This window comes from Aspergillus pseudodeflectus, assembly GCF_044049435.1.
Source record: "Aspergillus pseudodeflectus strain CBS 756.74 chromosome Unknown BJX68scaffold_25, whole genome shotgun sequence".
NCBI classification, from domain to species: Eukaryota; Fungi; Ascomycota; class Eurotiomycetes; order Eurotiales; family Aspergillaceae; genus Aspergillus; species Aspergillus pseudodeflectus.
In genome coordinates, this window is record NW_027263801.1 from 320,291 (window position 1) to 332,981 (window position 12,691).

The 12,691-nt window shown below is 54.0% G+C and overlaps 5 protein-coding genes across 5 annotated transcripts; 2 read left to right on the plus strand and 3 right to left on the minus strand.

The window, feature by feature from the left end:
• Positions 1-60: 60 nt before the first annotated feature.
• Positions 61-1,930, minus strand: BJX68DRAFT_276257 (thiolase family protein; the record flags this gene model as incomplete). Its single annotated transcript, XM_071048051.1, has 2 exons — positions 572-1,930; positions 61-502 (listed from the first exon to the last, which is right to left on the minus strand). Exons 1-2 carry the CDS (start codon positions 1,333-1,335, stop codon positions 61-63), a joined length of 1,206 nt encoding a protein of 401 aa, XP_070898408.1. The 5' UTR covers positions 1,336-1,930.
• A 553-nt stretch (positions 1,931-2,483) lies between these two features.
• On the plus strand, positions 2,484-6,161 carry BJX68DRAFT_276259 (CoA-transferase family III domain-containing protein; the record flags this gene model as incomplete). Its single annotated transcript, XM_071048052.1, has 10 exons — positions 2,484-2,946; positions 3,007-3,393; positions 3,456-3,898; positions 3,966-4,189; positions 4,524-4,662; positions 4,725-4,756; positions 4,823-4,943; positions 5,002-5,506; positions 5,587-5,880; positions 5,953-6,161. 10 exons carry the CDS (start codon positions 2,484-2,486, stop codon positions 6,159-6,161), a joined length of 2,817 nt encoding a protein of 938 aa, XP_070898409.1.
• Positions 6,162-6,234: 73 nt separating this feature from the next.
• On the minus strand, positions 6,235-7,945 carry BJX68DRAFT_102458 (uncharacterized protein). Its single transcript, XM_071035757.1, has 4 exons — positions 7,735-7,945; positions 7,135-7,689; positions 6,736-7,052; positions 6,235-6,663 (listed from the first exon to the last, which is right to left on the minus strand). The coding sequence occupies exons 1-4, from the start codon at positions 7,747-7,749 to the stop codon at positions 6,345-6,347; spliced, it is 1,206 nt and encodes a 401-aa protein (XP_070898410.1). The 5' UTR covers positions 7,750-7,945; the 3' UTR covers positions 6,235-6,344.
• On the minus strand, positions 7,851-8,873 carry BJX68DRAFT_102454 (Zn(II)2Cys6 transcription factor domain-containing protein). Its single transcript, XM_071035756.1, has 4 exons — positions 8,602-8,873; positions 8,547-8,560; positions 8,438-8,500; positions 7,851-8,385 (listed from the first exon to the last, which is right to left on the minus strand). The coding sequence occupies exons 1-4, from the start codon at positions 8,734-8,736 to the stop codon at positions 7,953-7,955; spliced, it is 645 nt and encodes a 214-aa protein (XP_070898411.1). The 5' UTR covers positions 8,737-8,873; the 3' UTR covers positions 7,851-7,952.
• A 351-nt stretch (positions 8,874-9,224) lies between these two features.
• On the plus strand, positions 9,225-12,684 carry BJX68DRAFT_255777 (uncharacterized protein; the record flags this gene model as incomplete). Its single annotated transcript, XM_071043095.1, has 5 exons — positions 9,225-9,453; positions 9,499-10,298; positions 10,551-11,992; positions 12,069-12,462; positions 12,499-12,684. 5 exons carry the CDS (start codon positions 9,225-9,227, stop codon positions 12,682-12,684), a joined length of 3,051 nt encoding a protein of 1,016 aa, XP_070898412.1.
• Between the last annotated feature and the right edge of the window lie 7 nt (positions 12,685-12,691).

The following is a 12,691-nucleotide window of genomic DNA, read 5'->3' on the forward strand; positions in this document are numbered from 1 at the left end:
TACAGAGTAGAATTCTGATATTCGCTTCAAGAGAGGAGCATACAATTCTAGGATAGTGTTCTACTCTCGAATAAACAGCGCTGCAACCCCCATCCCGGTACTAGCACACATACTAACAACACCAACCTCCCCATTCCCCCTCCTCAACTCCGCGAGCAAAGTCGCCGTCTGTCTCGCCCCGGTAGCCCCAATCGGATGCCCCAGCGCGATCGCACCACCATTCGGATTCACTTTCTCCATATCAATACCCAACTCCCGGATACAGTGGATAGACTGGCTGGCAAACGCCTCGTTTAGCTCGAAAATGTCCACGTCGCGCTGTGAAATCCCGCTGTGTTTGTACAGGTTGCGGAGTGCGGGGATCGGTCCGATGCCCATTTCGTCGGGGGCGCAGCCTGCGACTTGGGTTCCGGCGAAGCGGGCGAGTGGTTTCAAGCCGTGTGCTTCGGCCCAGGCGCGGCTGGCGAGGACGGTTGCGGAGGCGCCGTCGGAGATTTGCGAGCTGGTTGCGTTGTTAGTAGTCCGGTTGGAGCAGACAGAGAAGATTCTATGTAGGGAATGGTAGACTCACGAGTTCCCAGCCGTAGAGGCACCCCCCTCGATAACGGGCTTCAACACCCCCAGCTTCTCAACCGTAACCCCGGCCCTAACTCCATCATCCCTATCAACAACACCAAACGTCTCCTCCCCCGTTTCAGAGTTTACCCTCCTCGCATTCACAGGCACAATCTCCTCATTGAACCTTCCCTCCTTCTGGGCCTCAGCCGCCTTCCTCTGACTCTCCACCGCAAACTCATCCTGCTCCCGCCTCCCAACCCCATACCGCTCAGCCACATTCTCTGACGTCTTTAACATTGGGACAAAGCAATCCGTCGCATCCTTTACCCCCGACCCCAAGAGCGCGGGACCAACATCCCCGGGAATCCCGCGCAACGGATTATAATTCCTCGTCATGCTCTCCGCACCACCCGCAATACCCACCTCAATCTGTCCCACGCGAATCGCATGCGCGATATGTGTTATCGCCTGTAGACTGCTCGAGCACTGCCGGTTCACGGTATGGAATGTCGTTGTATTCGGGAACCCTGCTGCGTTGAGCGCTGCGCGACCGGTTTTTGCGAAGCCGAGTTCGGCGAGGACGTTGCCGATGAGCACGTCGTTGATATCTCCGGGTTTGATTTTTGCGCGCTTGATTGCGGCTTGCAGCACGGGCATGAGCAAGTCTTCTGGGTAGCTGTCTTTGAAACCGCCTTTGAAGGCGCGTGTAATCGGGGTGCGCACTGCGGAGAGGACGACAATGTCGTGTGGGGTTTTGGTTAGGACGTTGCGGAACATTGTGATAGGTTTTTCTTGTCTGTGCGAGGCGAGGTGAGATGCTGGACGAGAATATTTTGTCCGCTACACGAACTCGAGGAGTTCAAGATTGGAGAGTGTGTACAGTCCACGTGCGGGGAAGTACTAACTATGTGTGAGCTCGTGTGGAGAGTCGAGACTCAACTTGCCCCACTAGTGGTAGCAAACAGTCATGAAATTGGCTTGAGTTGTGCGTAGTTTCGATGCCAATTTTCATTTAATTGTCATCTGCCAGGTGGCATTCTTGCTATAGAATAGTGTCTTTCTTTGGCACACAAACAACTCCAGTATCCGCACATTGATATCCGTCTGTCCTGTCTGGAAAAACATGTCCGGAAATCCGTTTGGCAAATTGACATGGGACGAATAGGGTCACGGTTACCCTAATCATGCCTAGCTGGCCCCACATCCTTGTTTAACATTTCGAGTGTTGCAAAGAAAGACCGGTGAGTTGTGTGGCGGGGCGCTCAAGAGTCAAGTCGCGGGGGGCTGTGAGAGGGTTGAGATACCCCGTAGATAATCTCCTGTGTTGACCTTGATCTTGCGTTCACTGTCTTGTGTGAACAGCAGTTGAAAGTGTCTCAAAAAAGCAACTGAGTAGGTCGGAAGAGGATAGAGCCGACTACCCCAGCCGAGACGTCAATCGGCTTCCGATGGTCGGCAAAGGTGGCAGGCGTAGTTTTTAATTTCGGGCTTGGAAATTACATGAAATCTCAGGCCAGGTTGCTGGCCACAGAGACATAAAAGGCGTCTCCGCCTTTTGGATTGGGATTAGCCTCTGCGGCAGAAAAGTAATGCTCCCAGCAAGGCGATTCTCTCATTCGTCAAACTCCAGGCGGAACCTGTCCTCTATGCGCTGATTGCTCAATCTTGTCCAGCATTTCTGCTTCTTAATTGTGGCGCACAACAGCTTGATTTGGATAAATTACTCAAAGTTGAAAACTCATGACAGCCGAAAATCAAACAAACTTACTTTTTGAATTTCCACAGGCCGGATAATCATTTTGCTCGGGTTCCCCCCACAGCTCGACTGCCGAAGCACTCGGAAATATGGAGTAGCAGCTCTTCTTAACTCTCCGCCTCTCCCTCTTCCCTTCTCTCCTCTGTTGCTCCAACAGCTGACAGACAACATGGCACGACCGACACCAGCGGTCGTCCGCCCATTCGCCGTTTGGCGGCGGCAATTCTCCGCCTCATGCACACGGCCCGCCGTCGACAAGCGGTGCAACTCCGCCAGCGAAGCCATCAAGGACATGAAGGGCCCGGCCACAGTCCTTGTTGGAGGATTCGGGTTCTCCGGTGTGCCCAACACGCTCATCAACGCTGTCCGCGATCGTCCCGACATCAAAGATCTGACCGTTGTCTCGAACAATGCTGGTATGCCCGGTGCGGGTCTCGGCCAGCTGCTCGAGACCGGCCAGATCAGCAAGATGATCGCTTCGTTTATTGGTGAAAACAAGGTCTTTGAGAAGATGTATCTCAGTGGTGACCTTTCGCTCGAATTGACCCCCCAGGGTACCATTGCGGAGAAGTGCGCCGCTGGTGCTGCTGGTGTCCCTGCTTTCTATACCCCTGCTGCTTATGGAACTATCGGTATGCATTTTCACTCACTCTTGATGGTCAATTGAACCAATCTAATTGATTTCTGTCTAGTACAAACCGGTGAACTCCCCGTCCGCTACAACAAGGACGGCACGGTCGCAGAATACTCGAAACCCAAGGAAACCCGCGAATTCAACGGCAAGGCTTACATCCTGGAAGAATCCATCTTCGGTGACTACGCATTGATCAAGGTCGACAAGGCCGACAGGCTCGGCAACTGCCAGTTCCGCAAGGCCCAGAACAACTTCAACGAGGCCATGGCCAAGAACGCAAAGTACACCATCGTCGAAGCCGACCACATTGTCGAGGTCGGCGAGATCGCACCCGAGGAGATCCATCTGCAGGCTATCTACGTCAACAAGGTCATCCAGAGCACAGAGAAGAAGCAAATTGAGAAGCTCACCTTCGCCAAGGATCCCAGTGAGATGCTTCAGGCTGGTGCGTATACATACCCTCAGGAGTTATGGAGGCGAATGTGTGCTAATATATGTACTGTGCAGGCTCCGGTGAAGCAACCGCCCGCCGCGAACGCATCGTCAAGCGCGCGGCCAAGGAATTCCGCGACGGAATGTACGTCAACCTCGGTATCGGCATGCCCCTGATCGCGCCCTCTTACCTCCCCGAGGGTGTCGAGGTCTTCCTACAGGCAGAAAACGGCATCCTTGGTCTCGGCGGCTACCCCCAGCCCGGCGAGGAGGACCCTGATCTTATCAACCCCGGAAAGGAGACTGTCACCCTGAGCAAAGGTGCTTCCCTCTTTGGATCCCACGAGAGCTTCGGCATGATCCGCGCTGGCCGCATTGACTTGACCATGCTCGGTGCCCTTCAGGTTAGCCAGTATGGAGATCTCGCCAACTTTATGCTCCCCGGAAAGGTCAAGGGTGTTGGTGGTGCCATGGATTTGGTCGCCAACCCTGAGAAGACCAAGGTTATTGTTACGATGGTGCGTTACACTCTTTCACCCCCTCTTATCAACATTCAAATTGCAGAACAAAGTCTAACAGAAGCAGGAACACACCGACAAGAAGGGCAACCCCAAGATCCTCTCGCAGTGCTCATTCCCCCTGACTGGACCCCGCTGCGTGTCCAAGATCATCACTGACCTGGCCGTCTTCGAGGTCAGCACGACCGAGGGTCTGACCCTGGTTGAGCACGCCGAGGGCGTGTCCGTTGAGGAGATCCGCAGCAAGACGGAGGCGCCGTTCAAGGTTGCCGCTGACTTGAAGCCCATGCTGTAAATATGATACCTAGCTGAATAGAATTTTGTATTTTTCTTCTGCCCCATAAAATCAATTCCGTAGTCCACGTACTCCGTAGCAAGTAGCAAGGACAGTGACGACACGCCAGGCTCTTTCTTCTCCGCACGCAAATTGGAGAAATAAAAAAGTATGTGGGGTCGAACCCACCGGCCCGGTGGGGCATTTGCCAGGCACTGCGCGCATCAGCAGCAGCAAGGTCACCACTCACCACCAGCGTCTTCAATAAAACACCAACGAACGACCTATACTTATGGCAGAGTCAGAGCCACAATAGCAAGCAACCCTCACAATGATCCTCCCTGCTCTCAGGCCCCTCCTTAAACCCAATGGCCTCTCAATCTCAATCCGCACCCTAGCAACGACAACAACACCGCCGAAACCAAAACAGAACAAGAAACTCCCACTCGCCGGTCTGAAAGTGCTAGATCTCAGTCGTGTTCTTGCAGGCGTATGTCCTCCCTTATCCCAATCAATTGGTTCAGACAATTGCTGAAAACTTGAACCCCATAGCCGTACTGTACCCAGATTCTCGGCGACCTAGGGTGCGATCCCATGAAACTGGAAGAAAAGTCCAGAGATGATAGAAAATGAAAACTAACTCGTCACAGAGCAGACATTATCAAGATTGAACACCCCGTCCGCGGCGATGACACACGTGCCTGGGGCCCTCCCTACGCACCATACCTCGACGGCCGTGAGGGACAGGGCGAGAGCGCCTATTACCTTTCTGTACATCCTCTCCCAAAATTCCTTTCCTCACATGGTAGCACGTCTAAGAGAGAAACAGGTGAACCGCAACAAACGCTCCCTAGCCCTCTCGTTCGCCGACCCGCGCGGGCAACGCATCCTCCAAAAACTAGCCACGCAATCCGACATCCTCGTCGAAAACTACCTCCCCGGATCCCTAAAGAAATACTCCCTCGACTACACAACCCTCTCATCCCTAAACCCGCGACTCATCTACACATCGATAACAGGCTATGGCCAAACAGGTCCGTACGCGAACCGTCCGGGCTTCGACGTAATGGTCGAGGCCGAATTCGGGCTTGCGCATTTGACGGGGAGTCGCGATGGACCGCCGGTGAAGGTTGGTGTTGCGGTGACGGATCTCACGACGGGGTTGTACGCGGTTAATTCGATTCTTGCGGCGGTTGTTGCGAGGGCGACTACAAATGAAGGACAGCATCTTGATGTGTGTTTGAGTGATTGTCAGGTTGCGACGCTGGCGAATATGGGGAGTTCTGTGCTCATCAGTGGGGATAAGGATAGTGGACGGTGGGGGACTGCGCATCGTATGTTATCTGCCCTTGCCCTATCTGTTTCGTCCTTTCTCTCATTCTTCTGGTGGCTAACTCTGCATTGAATTGTATAGCCTCAGTAGTCCCCTACCAATCCTTCCCAACGGCTAACGGGGACATCTTCGTCGGCGGCGCCAACGACCGCCTCTTTGGCATCCTCTGCGAGAGACTGGGAAAGAAAGAATGGGCCTCCGACGCCCGCTTCAAGAGCAACTCCGACCGCGTCGCAAACCGCACGGTCCTCGAGGCCCTCATCGAAGCAGAAACAAGAAGGCTTGACACGGCAGAGTGGCAGCAGCGCTTCGAGGGGAGTGGGCTGCCGTTTGCTGTTGTTAATGATGTTAAGGGGACGATGGAGCATGAACATGGTATGCCTTCCCTTTTCTTTCCAGTTCATCCATTCCCGGCCCTAGTAAGCTAACGAAACTAAAACGAATTAGTCCAGGCCCGCGGCATGGTCCAAACAATCGCCCATCCAGCCTGTGGCCCGATCAAGGTAATTAGTCCGCCGGTGAAGTACTCGAATGCTGAGCCGAGTGTGCGACGGCCGCCGCCGTTGCTCGGGGAGCATACGGATGAAATTCTGGGTGATATGGGGCTTTCGGAGGGGGAAATTCGTGCGTTGAGAGACGAGGGGGTTGTTTCGTAGTACTTTGGGGGAGGAATGGATAGAAATCGATAGAGGGGCTTGGGCTTGGGCTTGGGGATGTAGTAAAGTTTATGTGGAGATGTAGATGTCTAGAAATTCTCTTGTTCATAACATAAATGAAGAGAGGACATAATAGAAAGATTTCATATCATATATACACTCTCAGTTCCGTCAAACTCCTACTCACAGATCGTAGTACTCCGTCATATCAACTCTCAACTTCTCATACCCCATCGCGATCTCCCTACTAAGCTCTGGATCCGTCTCAGCCTTCACACAAAGCCTAAAGAACGGATCATTCTCGCGCGCTGTCTCCGCATCCTGATGCAGCCGCGCGAAATTCTCCCGCGACATCGGGTCAATGATCTCGACCCAGATCTTCCGTCGGATCTCCGCGTACTTGTCTAGAATCGCGTCGGAGGCTCGACCCGTGTGGATGCCCATTAGCGAGTCGTAAAGGCTGCCCACGTCGGCTATTCCGCCTGTTAGGCCGAGGCCGCCACTATTTTCCTATTAGTCGTCTTCGCCAACGAATTATGCGGTTTTAAGAGGTGAGTGAATCGGGGTGGCATACAAAGGATTACACAAATGCGCCGCATCAGCCGCGAGGACAATCCTCCCTACCCGAAACGACTGCGCGCACCGCTGCTGCAGCTTGTAGGGACTGATATTTATGATTCTGTACTCGCCCGGTTTAGGGTTCCCGGGGAGGATCTCCTCGTAGCGTTTCGGTTGACGCGCGATGTACTCCTCGCGCGAGAGATTCGGGATCTCCTTGTATGTTACGCGGTAGAGGCCGTCGTTTGTGATTCGTGCTGCCATGTACAGGTTGTCGGGGTGGATTATGAAGCTGGAGTCGGAGGGGAAGTATTTTGTGAAGTCGTAGTAGACCTGTGTAAGGGTTAGTTTGGGTGGGCTGACGGGGTTGGGTCGGAGATTGAAGGAGAGAAGGGAAGGAATGGAGGGCAGGTACATTTGTAGCGATGATTTGCGCGTTTAGTGTTTCGCCAGGGTATTCCGGTCCAAAGAGCTCGCGGCGGACTGTGCTGCTCGCGCCATCGCAGCCAATAACATAGTCTGCCTCCATGCGCCGCGGGCCAGACGGCGTATCAACATCAACCCAAGCACGATCCGCCTCCTGCCCGACCTTAGTGACGCGATGCGACCACTTCACATGCGCCGTCGGCTGGCGCATGATATGTTCGACGAGGAGCTCGCCGAGCTGGTCAAGTGGAAGCACAACCATGCGGTGCGGATAGTCCGCAGGAAGATGCTCTGTGGTTGTGCCTGCAACGAAAGTAGTATCTGGCTTGCGCCAGGCCATAGTCTTGAACTGGAAGCCGCGCTTCTTTACGTCGTCGAGGACGCCGGCACGGTCGAGCTCGTACGCTGCTGGCGAGGCATAGTGTGCTGCGCGCGGTTGGTCGCTGACTTTTGTGTCGGCGTCGAGGAGGTCGACTTCGACGCCTTGTTTTGAGAGGAGGAGGCCGAGGAGGAGGCCCGAGGGGCCGGCGCCGACGATGATAATCTGCACATGTTAGAGCTATTTCAGAATTAAAATGAATTGCCTGACCTTCTTGAGAGCCATGATTGTGTTGCAGATAACGTATTGACTGCGAGGAGCATTTGTATAACTTCATCGTGGGGCATGACTCCTCCTTATGCAGTTGGGATTGCGGGGCTGCGGAGGCCGGGGAGGCCCCAGATTCGGGGAGTAGACAAGCGCCGATCTGGGCACGAGGGAGGAAAACACGAATCATGCGATCGAACGAGTGAGGCGACGGTACGTCGCTACCACAGAAAGCGCTGCTGGAAATCGGTCGAGGGAGCTCCACTCCACAAACTCAAAGTCGCCTGTGGTTTCGGGCTTTTCTGCTGTATTCGGGATGGTTCTTCTTGGGAAGTAAGAGTCGCAGGAGATGCCTCTACAGCATCCGATGAAGGTCCGGCTAGATCAAGATTAGACGTGGCAGTAGAAGCTTCAGAACGCTCTGTTGCAGATCGCAGGGCATCCTCCTGCCACGACCGGATCCCCTCCACAGACCGCAGCGGAAACCGCTTCCAGTATTCGCTGCCCCGTTTCCCCGGTCGGGATTGCGCTGGGGGGTGTGGGATACCAGATGACAGCTGGGAATCGGATACTTGCTCCAAGAGCCCCAGGAGCAAGCCCTCTGTTTCGTGGAGCCGTTGCTCGAGGGCTTCGATGTAGCCTTTTGCGGGGCCCCTGGGTTCTGTTAGCACGGCTTCGCTCCTCGAGCGTCCAAATGTGGTAGTACCGTTTCAACTGCTCGGGCCAATCGCAGTTTCGCCGATGCTGTAGGCATTGCATACATGTTGGTCTGTTTTGTTAATGCTGCTCGTCGCGACTTGTCGATTTTTGCTTACCGGTTTCCACTGCACTGCACGATTAGCCGGGTTTCTGCAGGGCAGTTGTCCTTACCTTTTGTTTTCGTAGTCTACATGAGTTGCAGGCTGTTGTGATCCTGGACTTCGGTCGCGCAGGCATTGCATAAGGCGATGGAGATGATTTGGGTAAGAGACGAATCCATTGCAAACAGCATCGGTGAGAATGCATGAATTGACGACCCTGGGAGAAATGCGTCAGGTCACATGACCTACACACAGTCCAACAACGCTCGTCTTTACCACTGCAATAATTTACTATAAAGGTATCTGTGCCGTTGAATTTGTAATATCACGCGATTATCTTTCTCCAAGGTATCGTCAATATCTCAGCGAGCACTTGAGAGCGGCATTCAGAAGGCTATCCAGCCGACGTCGGACGACCACCATCAAGCCTATGACGCAGCGCTGTTCTCCCTCGCGTCATGCCATGTATCTGCTCTCAGGCTGCCAGTTACGCTAAATACTCGGATTTGAGCCAGTAATGAGATGAATCTCAAGGATATACGGAGCACCGAAGTCGAGATAATCGCACTGCGGGGTCTGGTTGATGGTTCAGCCGATAAGTTCAACCGCTATAGATCGGCTGCACTATAAGAGCCACTATAGCGATGCACTCAGTAAACCATACTACAGAACAACTGTTAAGAACCGAACAAAATGCATAGGATCGCATCTATCCCCGGAGATGGTATCGGGCCTGAAGTGGTGTCGGCCACCATCGAGGTTGTCAACAAGCTCTCCTTGAAGCTGGGCTTCCAGATCGAGTTCACCCATATCCCGTGGGGCACGAACTACTACAAAGCGCACGGCCAGTTCATGTCCGACGACGGCTTAGATGTCCTCCGCAAGTTTGACGCCTGTCTCTTCGGTGCCGTTGGTGATCCAGGTATACACTCTCCTCGATATGTATAACATCAACTAACACCCGCAGACGTCCCTGACCATGTTTCGCTCTGGGGTCTTCTCTTGAGAATCCGCAGCCCTCTCCAATTATACGCCAACGTCCGTCCCGTTCGCACGTTCCCCGGCACAAAATCTCCTTTGAATACAGCGAAGAATGGCATCGATTGGGTACTCGTCCGAGAGAACTCCGAGGGCGAATACTGCGGTCAAGGAGGCCGCAGCCACATCGGCCACCCGTGGGAAGCAGCCACAGAGGTCGCAGTGTTTACCCGCATCGGTATCGAACGCATCATGCGGTTCGCATTCGAGACAGCCCGATCGCGACCCCGCAAGAAGCTCACAGTAGTGTCGAAGAGCAATGCAATGCGCCACGGTATGGTTCTCTGGGACGAAGTGGCCGAAGAGGTCTCTCGGGACTTCCCCGACGTCAACTGGGATAAAATGCTCGTCGATGCGATTACCATCCGTATGGTCGCTGAGCCAGATTCCCTGGATACCATCGTCGGAACGAATTTGCACATGGACATTCTGTCAGATTTGGCTGCCGGACTGGCCGGTTCGATCGGTGTTGCTCCATCGAGTAATCTGGATCCGACTCGGAAGAATCCTTCGCTGTTTGAGCCGGTTCATGGTAGTGCGTTTGATATCACGGGAAAGGGGGTGGCGAACCCGGTAGCCACATTTTGGTCGGCGGCGGAAATGCTCACATGGCTTGGTGAGAAGGAAGCTGCGGACAAGCTGATGGGATGCGTTGAGCGTGTGTGCGCGGCGGGGATTCTGACTGCAGATTTGGGAGGACAGGCCAAGACGCAGGATGTGGTCGATGCTGTATGTGCTGAGATTGATCGTCTTCCATAGATATTTTCAATAAACACAGATAATGGTATATTCGTTCAGTTAGAGTGGTGGTGTTGCGTGCGTGAGTGCCAGAAAATATAGTGTTGTTTGTCGGGAGCAAGATTTGCCGCTGCCTTGATTCAACTTCATCCGTACAACCTCTTTGCATTTTTCGCAACAATCTCTGGCCCTGCCTCGAACATGACCTTTTTCCCTTCATAAAATAAGATGATCAAGATGGAGACACCCGAAATTGGCTCTTTAACAGCCCAATCGCCTCAAGAGAGCCAGTTCGTAGGCTCCTCCAGCGGCGTCTTCTTCATCAAGACCGTCCGGCAGGCCTTCTTCCCTTCATCGGGAGAATTCCCTCCTCCTGAGGACACACTCGTCGAAAGTCTCTGGACGCCTCATTCGAGCACTCATGAAGAGACACCGGTCTCACACTGGGAATATGACCCCTCCATCGCCTGCGTCCTCGGCCAGTCGCCGCCGCAACAGTTGGCACGCGACCTCATGATGGTGTACTTCAAAGTCTGGCATCCTCTGTTTCCATTCCTTCACGGACCGACCTTTCTGCATGCCATGGAGTCTCTCTACGCCGAGAAGGACCCGAACCAGGCTCGCGAGATATCGCAGAACCAAAGCAACACCTCATGGACTACAATCTTCCAATGCATCTTTCACCTGGCTAGCCTGGTCCGTCAGGATCTTCAACTTCCTGCGGAGTGTCGTATCCAGTCCCCAATCAGCACCAGCATGCACTCTCTTCTGAGTCCTCTTACAGCGCGCCATGATCTCCTCTCACTACAGGCGCTGCTCGCCTCTCAACTTTACTTGGTAGCAACCATGTCCCTGCGTACCGCGTCGACCGTCGGCGGCTGCATGCTCCGATCAATGCTTCATGCTGGCCTGCACCGTTGCCCATTCCGGTACCGCGAACTCTCTGCCTCTTCGCAACACCGACACCTCCGCAAGCGCATCTTCTGGTCTGCCTACGCGCTAGACCGATACCTCAGCCAGGCACTCGGCCTTCCTCTCGGCGTCCAAGATTCAGACATCGACGTCTGCCCGCCAGGGAGTCCAGAAATCCACAAGCCGCTCCAACATCTCCCTCTTCCGAGCGCTTCAACCCCACAGCCATCCGAAGCGGAATCCGAGCAAAGCAAAAAGGAAACCCCCTTTGCCAGCTACGTCCAATCGGGCAAACTAACCGGCGAAGCCCTTGAGCTCTTCCACAAATCCATCTTCGTCCGCTCCATCTCGCAGACTTCGGTCCTCGTCCTGACGACCTCAGTTCATAAATGGTGGAATAGCCTCGACCTCCCTCCTTCTCCTCCCTCGCAACACTTACCATCATCATCATCCTCACATCAAAGCCCGACCTCCGTAACATCAATAGACTCAACCCCCTTCAACTACACTCCCTTCTTCACAATCCTCTACCAACACCTCCTCTTACTACTCAACCGCCCCTCCCTCTCCCTCCCAAACTCAACCCCCGAATTCGCCTCCGCGCTACAATCCTGCATCTCAGCTGCCCGTCACATCCTCCTCGCACTGAAAGCCCAGCGAGACTCCCACCAAGCCCTCTTCTGGCCGGGGTTCCTGTCCGCCGCTTGGATGGCGGGGCTGGTCCTTGCGTTTGCGTGTCAGCTGGGACAGTATAGTCGGGCCAAGGGTTGTCAGTATGTCTTCGCTCATAATTCTTTTCTTCGTGTTTATCGTTTTCTTCATGGCCCATGTGGGGACTAACAACCACAGGGAAATCTTATCCTGCCTCGACTTCCTCCGGATTATGTCGACGCAGTGGGAACCGGCGAAACACTGCCATCGCGCTCTCTCGTTGCTCCTGCGTGCCGTTTCGAAACCCGATACTACGACCTCCGGCCCCTTCACCGCGTCTACTTCCGGTCCTAGATCAGGACCGATCGCCGGTATGAGCACAGACACAGGCACAGCAAAAGCAGACACCACTCCTCCATCCGCATCACGAACGGATCCAGATCCGAGTCTCACGAATCCCTCAACTGTGTCTCTATCCCGGAACAGAACTAACTCCTCGCCATCGAATGCCCGCAAGAAGCGAAGATTAGATGCCTCTTTATCGTCTTCCTACCCGCATCCAGCCGGTCCATCTGGGTCAGGGTTCGGTCATGTGAGTGAGCCGCCGACTCAAATGATATCCGTAGAGGGGTCTTGCGAAGGTAATCGCGGCCTTGGGGTGAATGGGACTGAGAGTGAGGCCACATTCGGGTCTCAACAGGATTTGAACTGGGATCAGACACTCGCTTTGGATATGAACATGGTGGATTTGCTGCAAGAGGGGAACTTCGATAGTTTGATGGATTTATTTGGACAGCAGTATCCGACCTTTTAGTCAATGG